Raw genomic sequence first — 14,296 nt, 5'->3', positions numbered from 1 at the left:
TTCAAATCTTGGTCCTTGAGTACATCTTTTGAATAGCATGCAATGGAATGGGAAGTATGCAAAGAGCACTACTGCTGCAAACTGAACTGCAGTAGGACTGTTCGAATTGTGAGCTGGACTGGTTGATCTTTTTCATGGAACAAAGTTTTTAGTTGAAAGAACGACTTACAAAACTATGGTTATTAAATCTCTGGTATTTGGCAGACATTTTCTGGAAAATTAGCAAAGTGAGTCTGTCACTTCAAAAACAACAGACAGTATTTGTTGCCAGTGACACAATGTGAGCTTTTAATGTGAATTTTGGAACAATCATATTGAATATGACAGTGTTCCAATACTCAAAGGCTTTACTGATGAGTTTGGTAATACTATTAGTAAATGTGGTTACTGTATAATGAAATGTATTAACATTTGGGAGATCTCACATAACTCACAGATCTGATTATTATCAAACCATCAATTCATGACATGGATAAATGATCCATTCAAAGTTCAAGACAGACCAATGGACTTTAATGTAGCAGAGTTTGAATAATTCATTGATATGGTTTCAGATCTACATTATAACTAATCTCTAGGAAACTACCACTTGTTGAGTTTGGGTATATTATCTAGAATAGCCACAATGATCTAGAGAGGCTATTAAAATGAACTAACCAGGTTGGAAGGCCTCACTAAGAGATGTACCGGAATGCCCCCTTCTCTTTGTAATGTGTTAAACGTACGTAATGGTTAGATTGCCATTGTTTGTAGATACTGTATTCTTTTATTATTATTATTTTATTTTTTATTTGTATTGATTTCAGAGAGGGAGAAGGGAGAAAGAGATAGAAACATCAATGATAAGAGAAAAATCATTGATCAGCTGCCTCCTGCACGCCCCCTACTGGGGATTGAGCAGGCAACCGGGCATGTGCCCTTGACCGGAATCGAACCGGGGATCCTTCATTCCTCAGGCTGACACTATCCACTGAGCCAAACCAGCTAGGGCTGTAGATACTGTATTCTTGATTCTTCTGGCATAAGAGTCATAAATGGATGTTTAGGATAGACTGAAAAAGACCTGAAACCCAGTCCTCAAAGAAATGTGTTTTTTTTTTAGGTTATCATCCCACCATTTCGTGACCCTTTGAAAAAGGCACAATATGACAAAGATGATGAAAAAAGAACTCTTCTTCAGTGTGAGACTGGTACGTAGTTTCCAACTGTTACGTGATTTCATAAGTCAAGAGCAATGACAGTTGCATTTAACTGTGCTAATTTATACTGCTAAACTTCTTGCAGGCAAAATACATACAATGAAAGAATTTAAAGAGATTGAGAAGGCCAAACTGTATTGCAGATTTCCACAACTTTCTAATTCAAGGTGCTTTGTGACTCCAAATGATTGGCTTAAACTGTCTGCAAGCTACATAGAAAGTGACTTTTGTAAAAGGAGCAGGTAATGGCTAATATTGTAGAAATTATGGAACCCATTGTGATTAGACAACTTTTTCTTGAGATAGTGATATAAATTTTGTCATTGTTATTATTTTTAAGTTTTTGGTTTTTAATGAGAAATCTACTGTAATTCTTGTCTTGGTTTCTCTGCATGTGATGTTTCTTTTGTCTTGGGTACTTTCAAAATTTTCTCTTTGTCTTTGGTTTTCATTAGCTAAACTATGATGTGTCTAGGTGTTTTGTCCCCTTTTCTTTCTGTTTATCCTATGTAGGGCTCTCTGAGCTTCTTATATCAGTGGTTTGATGTCTTTCATTATTTTGGGGGAAATTCTAGGCCATTATCACTTCAAATATTTCTTATATTCTATTCTTTTTTTTTTCTTCTGATATTCCAATTATACGTATATTAGAGCATTTGATATTGTCCCACAGCTACATAGCTCTTATATACTGTTCTTTTTTTTTCTACTTGTATTTTAATTAGACAATTTCTACTGACCTATCTTTTTTTTTCTTTTCTTTTTTTTTTTTTAAATATGGAACGCTTCACGAATTTGCGTGTCATCCTTGCACAGGCGCCATGCTAATCTTCTCTGTATCGCTCCAATTTTAGTATATGTGCTGCCAAAGCGAGCACTCTACTGACCTATCTTTAAGTTCACTGAGTCTTTCCTCAGCTGTGCCCCATATACTGAAGAGCCTATCAGAGGAATTATTCCCCACTGATGTAATGATTTTTATTTCTGTATTTCCATTTTATTTTTTATTTTTTTATAAAAATATATATTATTGATTTCAGAGAGGAAGGGAGAGAGATAGAGAGATAGAAACATCAATGATGAGAGAGAATCATTGATTGCTTGCCTCCTGCAGGCTCCCTACTGAAGGGGGAGGGTGGATGGAGCCTGCAACCTGGGCATGTGCCCTGACCAGGAATCAACTGAGACCTCCTGGTTCATAGGTCAACGCTCAACCACTGAGCTACACTGGCTGGGCCATGTGATTTTTTAATATAGTTTTAATTTATCCTAAAATCCTCCATCTGTTCATACATGTTATTCACCTTTCCATTATATTAACACATTATTCATAGTTATTTTAAAATCTCTGATAGTGTCAACATTAGGGTCATTTCTGAATCTGGTTCTGCTGATTGCTTTATCTCTCTCTTTTTTTAAAATATATTTTTATTGATTTCAGAGAGGAAAGCAGAGGTAGAGAGATATAGAAACATCAATGATGAGAATCATTGACTGGCTGCCTCCTGCGTGCCCCCGACTGGGGATTGAGCCCACAACCCGGGCATGTGCCCTTGACCGGAATCGAATCCGGGACCTTTCAGTCCCCAGGCCGACACTCTATGCACTGTGCCAAACCAGCCAGGAAGTGATTGCTTTATCTCTTGACAGTGGGTTATTTTATCTTGCCTTTTTTTTTTTTTTTTTTGCATTTCTTGTAATTTTTGTTTGACTGTCAAAAAGACCTGAAACCCACTCCTCAAAGAAATTTTTTTTTGTAGGTTATCTTGTCTTGCTTTTTTGGCATGTCTTGTGATTTTTTTGATTGAATACCCTTTTTGGACATGTTAACATGGGACACACTTTTGTCATTAATTATGTTTTATGCGCTAATCTAGATCTTTCCTATACCCATTTCTTTTTTTTACTCAAAACATGTCAAAATCCACATTTTCTGGGGAAAACTCATTCTGATAAGTCAGACCAGACAGATACTTTCCATGAGTTTTGGTGTGTGACCATTTGCGTGCTGAGTGTACTGAGTACGTTAGTTAGAAGAATGGCCAGGACTCTTGGTTTCACGCCACTGGAGCCATACTAGAAAACGATCCCTTTTTTTGAGGCTGTATACTGCTCACAGAGCCACTGGGAGGCCTTAAGAAACAGGGCTTGGTTTCAGGAACAACACCCAAAGCCACCGTGCAGAACTGGCAGGCAGAGGGGTGTGTTGTCTGTGTCATGATCAGGAAGCGGCAGGACCAGGCCGGTGCTGCTGCAGCTGTTGGCCTCAGAACCACACCAGCTCTGCTACAATCCGTGCCAGCAAAATGGGTGCCCCTCAGAGGGCCAGTATCAACGTTCCAATCCACTTCTGAGTGGGGGCTACACTGCGGGCTTCTAGGGCACCTGTCTGCCGCCTGTTGGCAAGGTAGCCTGGGCAGTGGAGAGTTTAGGTCTCTCTTGGAAACATTTTATATTTATAAATGACACAATCTTTATTAAGACTTTTTAAAAAAATATATTTTATTGATTTTTCAGAGAGGAAGGGAGAGGGATAGAGAGTTAGAAACATCGATGAGAGAGAAACATCGATCAGCTGCCTCCTGCATACCTCTCACTGGGGATGTGCCCGAAACCAAGGCACATGTACTTAGCCGGAATCGAACCTGGGACCCTTCAGTCCACAGGCTGACGCTCTATCCACTGAGCCAAACCGGCCAGGGCATAAATGACACAATCTCTATGGCCTCTTTTTACATCCTATATAATAAAAGGCTAATACGCAAATCGACCAAACGGCAGAACAATCAGTTGCTATGATGCGTACTGACCACTAGGGGCAGACACTCAATGCAGGAGCTGCCCCCTGGTGATCAGTGCACTCCACCAGGGGGAGCGCCGCTCAGCCAGAAGCCGGGCTCACAGCTGGCGAGCACAGCAGTGGTGGCGGGAGCCTCTCCCACCTCTGGCAGCGCTAAGGAGCAGCAAGTAGGTGGGCAGTAAGGAGTGAGGGGTCCCGGACTATGAGAGGGCACAGGCCGGGCTGAGGGACCCCCCTCCCCCAGTGCATGAATTTCATGCACCGGGCCTCTCGTTAGAGTATAAACCCCCAGTGGATAGGGAGTGCGGCAAACTTTGCCTTGCCAAGTAAGTTCTCAGTAAAGAGTAAACCAGCCTCCATCCTGGTTTCAGCAGCTCTCACATGCCCGAGACGTCACACAAGTTTGAAGTGATGGTATTTTAGGTCAGCGGTCGCCAACCTTTCGGACCTCACGGACCACCAGTGGTCCACAGACCACCGGTTGGTGACCGCTGTTTTAGACAATATACACAGCGTCAAAGGTTAACAGTAATTTCTGAAAGAGTATATCCGGTATTGTTTTTGCAAACATCCTCACACATGTTGTCTTGTTAAAGGTTAAAAGTGAAGAGTAATTTCAACGCTAGCAGTTTTGATTTGAAACACGTGACCAAAGCGCCTCATCTTCCGGGATCCCAGGAAGGAGAAAAAGCAGTTCTTTGCAAGTAAGCCCGTTCTTCCATAGCTCGGCCCTTCCTTTACTTAAGATGCTTGGCTGTGTTTCCACCCTTTGCCATCCTTTCGCGCTGCTGGAGCCAGTGCCCAGGTGCCAGGATCCTGTGGCGCGACCCCAGGCACCTCCCACCCCGGTGCCTGGGTGCGGTGGCAGCTTTCTGCAGCTTGTCCTGGTTTTAAGGAACAGATAGCTAACACATTCAGAAATGACAAGCACAGACATAGAAAAAAAATTGTTAATGACTCGTGTAAGTTAAAAGTGACTTGAATTGAATTGGAACAGTAAAGTGTAACTTTGGACTAGTTTTGAGGGGTAGTAGCTGTTCCTGTTGGGTACCCAGAGTGAGGAGGTGTTATAAGCAGAGAAGTGGTATGTACTGCTGTGCGCATAACCTGGGGAGTCAGCTCCAGAAACATGTTATGGAGTTAAAAGAGATTTCTCTACGTGGTTACAGAACCTGTTAACTATCTGATTAAGTTATGGGATCCCCAGACATTGCTGGAGGGAATGTAAAATAATGCAGTCACTTTGGAAAACAGTTTGGCAATTTCTCAAAAGGTGAAACATGAAATTATCATGCGACCCAGCAATTTACCTCCTAGGTTTCTACCCAGGAGAAATGGAAACATTATTCACATAAAGACTTGTCCTGAGTGTGTGTTCTCGCCACGATATCTCCAAACTGCAAACAGCCCAAGCGTTGCTCATTCACTGGCGAATGGACAAAATGTGGTGCATTTATACAGGGCACGTTACTTGGCAATTAAAAGGAAAAGGAGTTCTAATACAGCATGGATGAACTTCAAAACCATTATACTCAGTGAAGGGAGGCAATCACCAAAGACTACCTATTGTTTGAGTCTCTTTATATGACATATGTTGGACGAGGTAAATCTATAGAGACAGGAAATAGATTATTGGTTGCCCAGGGCTGGGGCTGGGAATGGAGAGTGATTGTAAAGGACTGATGGAAATGTTCTAAAATAGCTCTGCAAATACACTAAACACCATTGGTGTGTACAATTCAAATGGGGTATAAATTACACATCAGTAAAGCTGTTCATGAAAAAAGAGACCCTAGCAAGGCAGGAGGGAAGTGAGCTCATATGCACCTGTTTAGGAGGCTGGCCTACGATTTTCTATTCCTGAAGAGCCTGGAGGGAAGCTGTAGCAGGTTCCCTTTCCCTTTCCCGAGGAGGCTCAGAGCTCGATGAATAAATGAGTGTGGCAGGAGCCAAGGGCTCTCAGAGATGCTTGATGCTGGCATGTCCAGCAGAGAGGCCAAAATTGCCTCGGGAGGGACTTAGTGATTTAAAGTAGAAGCAGGTGACTGTTGGGGGTGGGGCAGCCATGAAGTTTGCTGCCTGTGGATGGGAACTGACATTGAGGGGTAATAGGAAGTATTGAACTATGCCCCACTCACGCGTAGCTGCAGCCTTCAGAGACAGAATGACCCAGAATCTTGTATATTAGGGTCCAAAAGAGTAAGTTCCTCCCCTATCCCTAACCACTGTGGTCTTATACAGACCTATTTGGGCCAGGTTTTAGGGTAATGAACACCTTCATCCTATTTCATTTCTATATTTATACTAATAAAAGGGTAATATGCTAATTAGACTGGACATCTTCTGGACATCCTTCTGGACAAAGCCATGGTGGCGGGGGCTGAGGCAGAGGTGGTTAAGGGCGATCAGGCCAGCAGGGAAGAGCAGTTAGGGGTGATAAGGCTGGCAGGGGAGCAGTTAGGGGGCAATCAGGCCAGCAGGCAGAGGCAGTTAGGGGGCAATCAGGCCGGCAGGCAGAGGTGGTTGGGGGCGATTAGGTAGGTGAGTAGTTAGGAGCCAGTGGTCCCAGATTGAGACCTAATCAGGCCTAAACCAGCAGTCGGACATCCCCCAAGGGGTCCTGGATTGGAGAGAGTGCAGGCCGGGTTGAGGGACTCCCCCTCCCTCCCCCCCTCCATGCATGAATTTTGTGCACTGGGCCTCTAGTATGCTATAAAAGGAGGAGGGAGTTTGTCCTCAAATACCTCTTCTAGCAGATGAGCCCCAGACATGAAGGAAAAAATGGCATTGTTGAAGCGTGCAGGGCTTATATTTTAGCCTAGAAGTGTAAGTCTACGAACTCCCCCCGGAAGAAAGAGGAGGAAGTTTAGATTCTCTCCCACAAATAAGGGAGGCATCCCAGACTTGGATCCGGGTGGAGAAGGTATGATTGTCCTCAGAAGAGTTAAACCTGCCCAGGGGAGGCCCAGGGTCGGCCCTGTGAGAGAGGTCACTTCCCCTGAAGGACCCTGACTCAGCTGGTGAAACAGCAGAGAGATTTCAGGTGCAAAGAAGACTGGAGCAAGGCGATGCTACTTATTTGGATTTCTTTTTCATAAAAGTATGCAAATTCATATAGAACGCATCTGCAAACTGAAATAAAAAATTAAATGCTACACTTGAGCTGATCGTGGAGGGGACCCTTTCCTCTCTGGCTCCTCCCTACAGAACCGAAGGGTTATGCTCTCTGGAAAAAGGACCGCTACATTCTCAGCAGGGAAAGCGTCCCAGTCCGGAGGAGGCCAAGGCTGAAAGGCCCTCCTTGAGCCTCAGCCTGAAGGCAGAGCGGAGGGAAGACCAGGATGCGGTGAGAGCTGGGGAAGTCCCGGGCCATGACACCAGGCAGCAGCTGGGCGATTCTCCCTGCGGCAGGATTTCAGGGAGAGAGGAGGCAGCGGACTCCCCCAACCCTCAGACAAAGGCAGGCCAGGGAGAGAACAGGAGAGGCCGAGGCAGGCGTCCCTGATCCAGAGGGAATGGAGTTGCGCTGGGAGCTACACCTGGGGGTGCCCTCCGGTGGGTGGACGGGAGGGTTTTCCCAGCTCCCTCCTCAGTGCCCTCCTCTCTCTCCACCACCTCTACCATCTCTGCCATCTCCCACTTGTCACACGCAGGCGAGGCCCGGCGTTTTGTTCCTCATAATTCAGCCAGGATAGAGAGTTTTCAGAAGGACCATATACTAAATTAAAGTAGTAAACTTTACCGAGTAAAGTAAAAGCCCTAAAGTGTAAAATGTATAGAAATATAGGTGTTTATAGAGAGCAGATTTCTCATCGTAAGGCACTCGTTAAACTTGGTGCAGGACCATGGGGGGCGGGCGGGGATCCACAAATATCACACACAGTAGGACTGGCTGTGGCCCCAAATCTCTGCCTGGTTCTGAATCCAGGTAGAGTGAGGGGAGGCTCAGGACAACATCTCGGGGCCGTCTCTGATCCCCGCTTTCACTCACTGGCCGTGTCTGGGAGGTAACGGCTGTGGCAGTGGGTTGGCCTCTCAGGAGGTTCAGGTGGGAGCCCTGCCTGCTGGACCGGCCGCTCAGCTGGGTCGGGGGGACTGCCCTTCAGGTGGACCAGCTCAGCTTAGCCCAGGAGCTTTCTGCTCTGTAAGCCCCTCACCCCTCTTCCACACCTAACGCTTCTGTGAACCTTCACAAGGTTTCGGCAGCCAAGGAGCACACACCCTGACCCTGGACTGGCCAAGAGGACACAGGAAGGTTGCTCTTGGAGGAAGCCACCTGCCAGCAGGCATCAGGGTGAGGACCACGGGAGGCGCTCAGGGCTGTCCTGGGTCTGAGAAAAGCATCTGCAATAAACCTCACTTGACGTTTGAGCTCAGTGTCTGTGTGAGAACTGAGAAACCACCTCCGTGTATGGACCCTTATTGGAAATGTGTTTCCCCAGAGGCTAAGAAGCATCGCTGAAAGGTGCAATAGGAATCAGCAGCTCCCTTCCCGAGGGCCATCTCGGGGCTCGGTCTCCCCCGAGGAAGGGGCGCTGCCTTTGGTCGGGCCCCCTTAGGACCCACCCCCCCCACGCTCTCCCCAGGCGTCCCCCGCAGTCCTTGGGAAATGTGAACATCCACTGAGATTCCCAGGTGCGGGTTCTGCTCTGCGCGGCCCCTGGCTCCTGTGGAGTTTGACTCCAGGCCCAGGAAGACACGGAGGACCTGGAGGCTGAGGGCGGGGCTCTGTGTTCCTTAGGCAGAGGCGACACTAAAAGCCCCTCCTCCCCTCCAGTCTAGCATCAGAGACACTGAGCCCCGGAAACAGTGGGTCCCAGGGCAGGTCAGTGGCGAGTCCAGCCGAGGCTCGCGCCTCCTGAGCGCTCTCCCACCGCCGGTCCTTGGTTTCTCCCACCGTCACCGGAAGGAAACTTGGTTCCATTATAAGCAGCCGTTCACGTAGGACAGTGATGGCGAACCTGACACGCGTGTCAGAGGTGATACGCGAACTCATTTTTTTGGTTGATTTTTCTTTGTTAAATGGCATTTAAATATATAAAATAAATATCAAAAATATAAGTCTTTGTTTTACTATGGTTGCAAATATCAAAAAATTTCTATATGTGACACGGCACCAGAGTTAAGTTAGGGTTTTTCAAAATGCTGACACGCTGAGCTCAAAAGGTTTGCCATCACTGACGTAGGAAGTCAATTGGTCAAGCTCCAAGAGAAGTGACGTTCATAAACGTATAGTTTTATTCTCTTTCTGTACATATTGGCAATGATAAAGCTTAAAGATGCATGTCCTATGAAATATGCAAAAACAAGGAATTTACATAAATAATTTATACTTCAGAAAATTAAAGTTGAAAAATATTTTCCACATCATTAGCGTTCACAGTATTTAAAGTAAATCAAGCTTTCCCCCTTAGATTTCCAACTACATTGTCTCAGCAGAGAAGGATAAATCTGACCAGGAGCTCAAGGATCAAGCCTGGTTTTGTTCAGTGCACAAGTGGACGCTATGTCAGCATCAGGCTGGCCCCGCGCTGCGGGCCGCAGCCTTCCTCCCAGTCCTCGGCCTCCTGAGTGGCTGTGACCAGCAGAGGTCACAGGGCGTGGAATGGTTACAGCGTCACCAAAACCGCCCACAGTGGACACATTCAACCAAGTGGTAACGTCTGGTGGTCCGATGCCTCAGCTCCACATAATACTTGTTATAGCCCTGAAAATGGAAACCGTGGCATCCAAACACAGCCCAACATGTTAGCACTCATACAAGGCACCGTGCCGCGGGGTTCGGTTTACTCATAGGAAAGGTGTTTGCATAGATGGCTAGCGATTTAGTGTGCGATAAACTATAGAGGCCCCAGCGCACGTGCGGCCTTGCGATGGATGAAGCTGAGTGACCTCCGTCCTCCACGGGGCAGCACCACCGTCTTCCCAGCCCCAGCCCAGGGCAGACGCCCTCCCGAGGCCCCTACAGGAGAGTTTTTTGCTCAAAAAGCTGCAGGTCAAAGCGGACCCAGACCTCCCCGGTGGGGACCTCGTGCAGCAGGAGTCGCCGGGTGGTAGGGCCTTTGCTTTCCTGTTCTGTTCGAATTTTCGCCACTGGAATTTCAGTCCGACCCAGGAAATCTGGTGAATAAACGCGAGAGTCAGAAGCCTTCTTGATAAAGCTGGTGAAGAAACTACCCCAGGAGTTGTGTCTGAAACAGGATTCATACAACTTTCAAATCCAAAACAAGCCACTCCCTCTGGTCCCGGGCTGTGTGGACTGAGTGGACGCGCGGTGAGGACGGGCGCGGGGAGGAAAGCCGCCTGCCTGGAGCCCTTGTCTGGTCGGGAACCTCTCACCCTCCAGCAGGTGCGCGTGGCACAGTTTCTGTGACCCACGTGGGGAGTGACGGGGTCAAACCCCTGAACACCCCGAGGCTGCCCTTCCCGAGGAGGCGCCCGCACAGCTGCCAGGCGAGGGAGCCGTGCGGACGGAGGGTCTGTGGGAGGCAATGCCGGGTGCCCGGCTCTGACCCGAGGGCCCGAGTTCTGGACGAGTCATACTTTACCGTCTGGAGAGAACTGGTCCCTGTCGAACATGGTGAGACACAGCACATCTTGGTGCAGGTCCTTAATGAAGAACTGGCAGTTGAAGTTCCACTTGGGGTTCAGTGTGTCCTGGAGGGTCCGGGTGGTGTAGCTCTGGGAGCCCATGCTGATTTCACAGTATGGGTTGCTCTTTCCTGAACCACAACAAACAAGGACACAGATGGCACGTGTCAGGTGGCACAGACCGGGCAGCCGGGGGCGCTGCCGGAGGGCCCGTGTCTGCCTGTGGTCTCCCTGTCCCCCGAGCTGACAGGGCCATGACCCGGGAGTGACCGTGTGGGCTCCGGTGCCCCAGCTGCTCCCCACGAGCCCAGGCAAGTGTCAGTGCAACTTGCTTCGTGCTTTCTCCACCCAGAAGCACTGAGGGGAGGCACTGCGCTTAGGGGGAAACAGTGGTAATGATATTGGCCCAAAACCATGTCAGTGGCATTGGACACATGACTTTAAAACCATCCATTATCCGATGCTCAGAAGGGGCCTCAGCAGAGAGCGGGGCCGTCACCACATCTGTTGAATGGAAGAAGCATTTACCATTTGGTTTGCAGGCTTTTAATTCTGTAGCTTCAATGACATGCACCATCAGACGCCCGATGCCTGAAGTCTTCTGAGAGCGAGCTACAAAACAGGAAGACGAGTCACGTTAACTTCTTCTCTGAGAAAACAGACAGCAAGTGCAGTGGTGACGCTGAGCTGTTCATACTCAGAGTCGGTCTTTCCGAGCCACCTTCACACTGCCCAGCCTCACCTGCCACTGCCCCGGGCCCAGCAGACCAGCGTCTGGCTGCTCCGTGCCTTTGCCCGGCCGTGTGGCCTGTCATCTCGGCCCATTGGCACCCGACTCATCCTTCAAGATGCAGGTCCAATCTCACGCCTCACCACCCAGACCCCCTCCCTCCTCTGAGCTTCCATTATCCCTGGCTTCTGAGCATCCCCCAGCGGCCGGGCCTGTAGTTCTATGTTTATGTCCGTCTCTTCCGCTAGGAGGAGCTATTGCAGAGCGCAGACTATTTACTCACCTTGTATCAACCCCTCCACGAACCAACAGACAGTAATATTAATAAAATTATGGCACATTATATTCGCTCAGCAGGTGGATACCTACTAACATTTATTGGATACTTACTCTGTGCTAGGCATGTGCCAGACCTTTGTGTAAGTTATTGAAACTGCACGGTTGCCCCATGTTAAGGCAGCTCTCTGTAACGGTCATCTCCATTTGTGAGAAAACTGGGGCGTGGGAAGGACTGGAGCCTCTCACGGCCCAGAGCTTCTAAACGGCAGGCCGAAACTTAAACATCAGGCACCAAAGTCTATTTCCTTAAGTGCTGACCGCACTTCCAATGATACGTAAACACTTCAGCTCACAAGGCAGTTTCGCTGAAGACTGTATTCTATTTAAGGAGGTACTAAAAATGCTTTTCATACGGAGAGAAATAGTCCGTGAACTCAATCTACCTTAGTCAATATGAAGCTAGTTAAGCAGGTTTTGTTCTCAGGGTTGTAAAAAGACGAACAAAAAGTCTGCTTGGCAAACTATTGATGTTTACCAGGGCAAGGAGAGCCTGCTCTATAAGCAGGTGCCCGCCTCTCCTCGGTGCCCACTCCAGGTGGGCAGGGCTGGGACCTGTTCAACGTTATAGGCCTGGTTAAGGCTCGCATGGGGCCTGGCACAGAGTAAGTAATCAATAAGTGTCTGAAGAATTAAACACGTGGAAGATGCGTATGGACAGGTATTGATGTTAAGCAACACTAACATGGAAAAACTTTGATTTACATCTTTGACCAATTAAGAGATCTTTGTATGCTTTATAAATGATTCAATCATTGATTTCCCAATAGCAAGCCTTTCAAATACCATTAAAACAAGACACAATTAGTAAAAGCTGAGTTACACATACCTTTCAGGAGTATGTAACAAAATAAGGAAAACCTGAATAAAAAAACATAAAGAACTGCAACTATAGCGGCCAGGGAGACACATGGGGGGACTGCCTGGAAGAGGAGGCAGACAGGGTTTCAAAGGTGAGTTGTTCAATCAGGCAACGGTACGGGCCCTGAGTTTAGGGTAAGAACTTTGGCCTTAACTTGGGCAGCAACAGGGAAGAGGTTTAAGGAGGGAGAGAGATACTGAGAGCAGATCCTCCAGAAATGAAGGGGTGTGATGGGGCCACGGGGGACTCGTGCTACAGCCTGGGAGGGGGACTGTAGGGGCTGTGTCACCGGGAAAGGAAAGGACCAGGTAAATGGGAAAGAGAACAGTGGGGAACCTACGGGACTCAGCTGCTGCCCAGAGGAGAGGTGTGTGTGTATTGGGGGCAGAAGGTGAGGGGCTCCGGGAGGCCCAGGAGGTTTGAAACAGCCTCAGGGGGAAGAGCAGCTGATCTGCAGCAAGTCTGGCCTTTCACTCCCCATCTACCCCTCACTGTCACAGCTGCGTCCTGAAGGTAAGGACCCCCCACAACCGCCCCCCCCGCTCCCCAGGGCCCCCTGGTGGCTGGTTCCAACAGTCAGAGCCCATCCGACTACCTTGATAGGCCCTCTCTCGCTTCTTCTTCTCCGTGTCGATGTACTGCTCAGAAGCGGCCTTGATCTTCTGCACCCAGGCAGTCCTGGGGGAAGCAGAGCACAGCCTTTGGGCAGCTTTCCCCGCACCTCCCAGGTCAACCAGGAGCCAAAGCCCGGCACCCCTCTCCTTTCCTTGGCTAACCTCGGCTTCAACAAGTTCCCAATCACAGGCTTAATATTCACTCAACTCAAAGATTCGTTTGCTAACTGAGGTCGAGCCGATCATTTCTAGACAGTCCTGACCACTTACAAAAGGGCAGGCACCGCTCTGAGCACTGAGACACAGCGGGCACTGCTCTGAGCTCTCGGACGTGGCAGGCACCGCTCTGAGCTCTCGGACGCGGCGGGCACCGCTCTGAGCGCCCGGACGCAGCGGGCACTGTGAGGTGCCCCACGAGAGGGAAGATGCAGCTGCATCAATGGCATTCAGCAGTGACAGATCCCCGCACACTGGTTTGTGCACCCGTTTGCCATCACAGAGGCGCTGTCTGAGCGCCACCCTAGAGGCCGCCTGGCTGGCCAGGCAGCGGGGGAGGATGGCGGTCCACACTGAAGGGCAGGGGGGGCACCGGTCCGGCTGGTCCTGTGGGTGCAGCGATGGGACTGTACCCGAGAGGCTCGAGCAGGGCCTCTGGAGACCAGAGGAGCACTGGCTGCTGCCTGAGGGGTTTCAGCAGGGAGTGCATGTGGTCTGCCCTGGGGGAAGACGCTCTGTGAGGAGGTGGCTACCATCAGCCTCCCAGCGGGCCGGGCAGGGCACTGGTCATAAGAGGCCGCGGGACTGACCTCTCGTTAATGTTGTCTGTCCGGAGGGTGTAGACCCGGTCGATGTGAGAAATGTGGAAGACAGGCTCCTCGCTGGAAGGGTCTGTGGGCAGTTTCACCAGGACTTCATTCAGGAAAATGGGCTGAAAGAGTTAGGCCAGAACACAGGCTGTCAGATGGGCCTTCGTCGGAGTTCTGTCTGTCCTCAAGAGCCTCGTGTCAAGAAGGCTGTCTGACCCTTTGGAACAGCTCGGAGGGACCTGGCGAGCATTATGCTAAGCGAAATAAGCCAGTCACAGAAAGACCAGTATCATATGATCTCACTCATATGTGGAAGCCAATGAACAAAATAGACTGATGAACAAAATAGATCCAGAGA

At 48.8% G+C, this 14,296-nt stretch overlaps 2 protein-coding genes and 1 non-coding gene across 9 annotated transcripts in view; 1 reads left to right on the top strand and 2 right to left on the bottom strand.

The window, feature by feature from the left end:
• Positions 1-8,490, top strand: part of LOC102418570 (protein FAM228B) — a 14,943-nt gene extending 6,453 nt beyond the window's left edge. Inside the window, exons 6-10 of one of the 2 annotated variants that reach the window (XM_006091700.3) lie at positions 1,103-1,190; positions 1,285-1,441; positions 4,596-4,703; positions 7,207-7,345; positions 8,196-8,490. In XM_006091700.3, coding sequence (XP_006091762.1) covers positions 1,103-1,190; positions 1,285-1,441; positions 4,596-4,703; positions 7,207-7,345; positions 8,196-8,225 — 522 coding nt within the window. In that variant the 3' untranslated portion in view covers positions 8,226-8,490. The remainder of the gene's footprint in view (positions 1-1,102; positions 1,191-1,284; positions 1,442-4,595; positions 4,704-7,206; positions 7,346-8,195) is intronic. The other variant, XM_014458360.2, reaches the window with a different exon arrangement.
• LOC111826668 lies at positions 1,971-2,077 on the bottom strand. Its single transcript, XR_002830028.1, has one exon. It is a non-coding gene; the product is annotated as a U6 spliceosomal RNA (small nuclear RNA).
• A 724-nt stretch (positions 8,491-9,214) lies between the features above and the next one.
• ITSN2 (intersectin 2) overlaps positions 9,215-14,296 on the bottom strand; it is a 99,574-nt gene continuing 94,492 nt past the window's right edge. For 2 of the 6 annotated variants that reach the window (XM_023756438.1, XM_023756441.1), the window contains 5 exons: positions 13,939-14,060; positions 13,114-13,196; positions 11,119-11,202; positions 10,548-10,721; positions 9,215-10,119 (listed from right to left, as the gene is read on the bottom strand). In XM_023756438.1, the coding sequence (XP_023612206.1) occupies positions 9,962-10,119; positions 10,548-10,721; positions 11,119-11,202; positions 13,114-13,196; positions 13,939-14,060 (621 nt within the window). In that variant the 3' untranslated portion in view covers positions 9,215-9,961. Of the gene's footprint in view, positions 10,120-10,547; positions 10,722-11,118; positions 11,203-12,485; positions 12,518-13,113; positions 13,197-13,938; positions 14,193-14,296 lie in introns of those variants that run through there. The other 4 variants (XM_014458353.2, XR_002830015.1, XM_023756439.1 and 1 more) reach the window with 4 other exon arrangements.

The sequence above is a fragment of the Myotis lucifugus genome, unplaced genomic scaffold (assembly GCF_000147115.1).
Source record: "Myotis lucifugus unplaced genomic scaffold, Myoluc2.0 scaffold_94, whole genome shotgun sequence".
Classification (NCBI taxonomy): Eukaryota; Metazoa; Chordata; class Mammalia; order Chiroptera; family Vespertilionidae; genus Myotis; species Myotis lucifugus.
The sequence above is the reverse complement of the archived record's forward strand: the minus strand, read 5'-3'. Positions and strand labels throughout refer to the sequence as shown.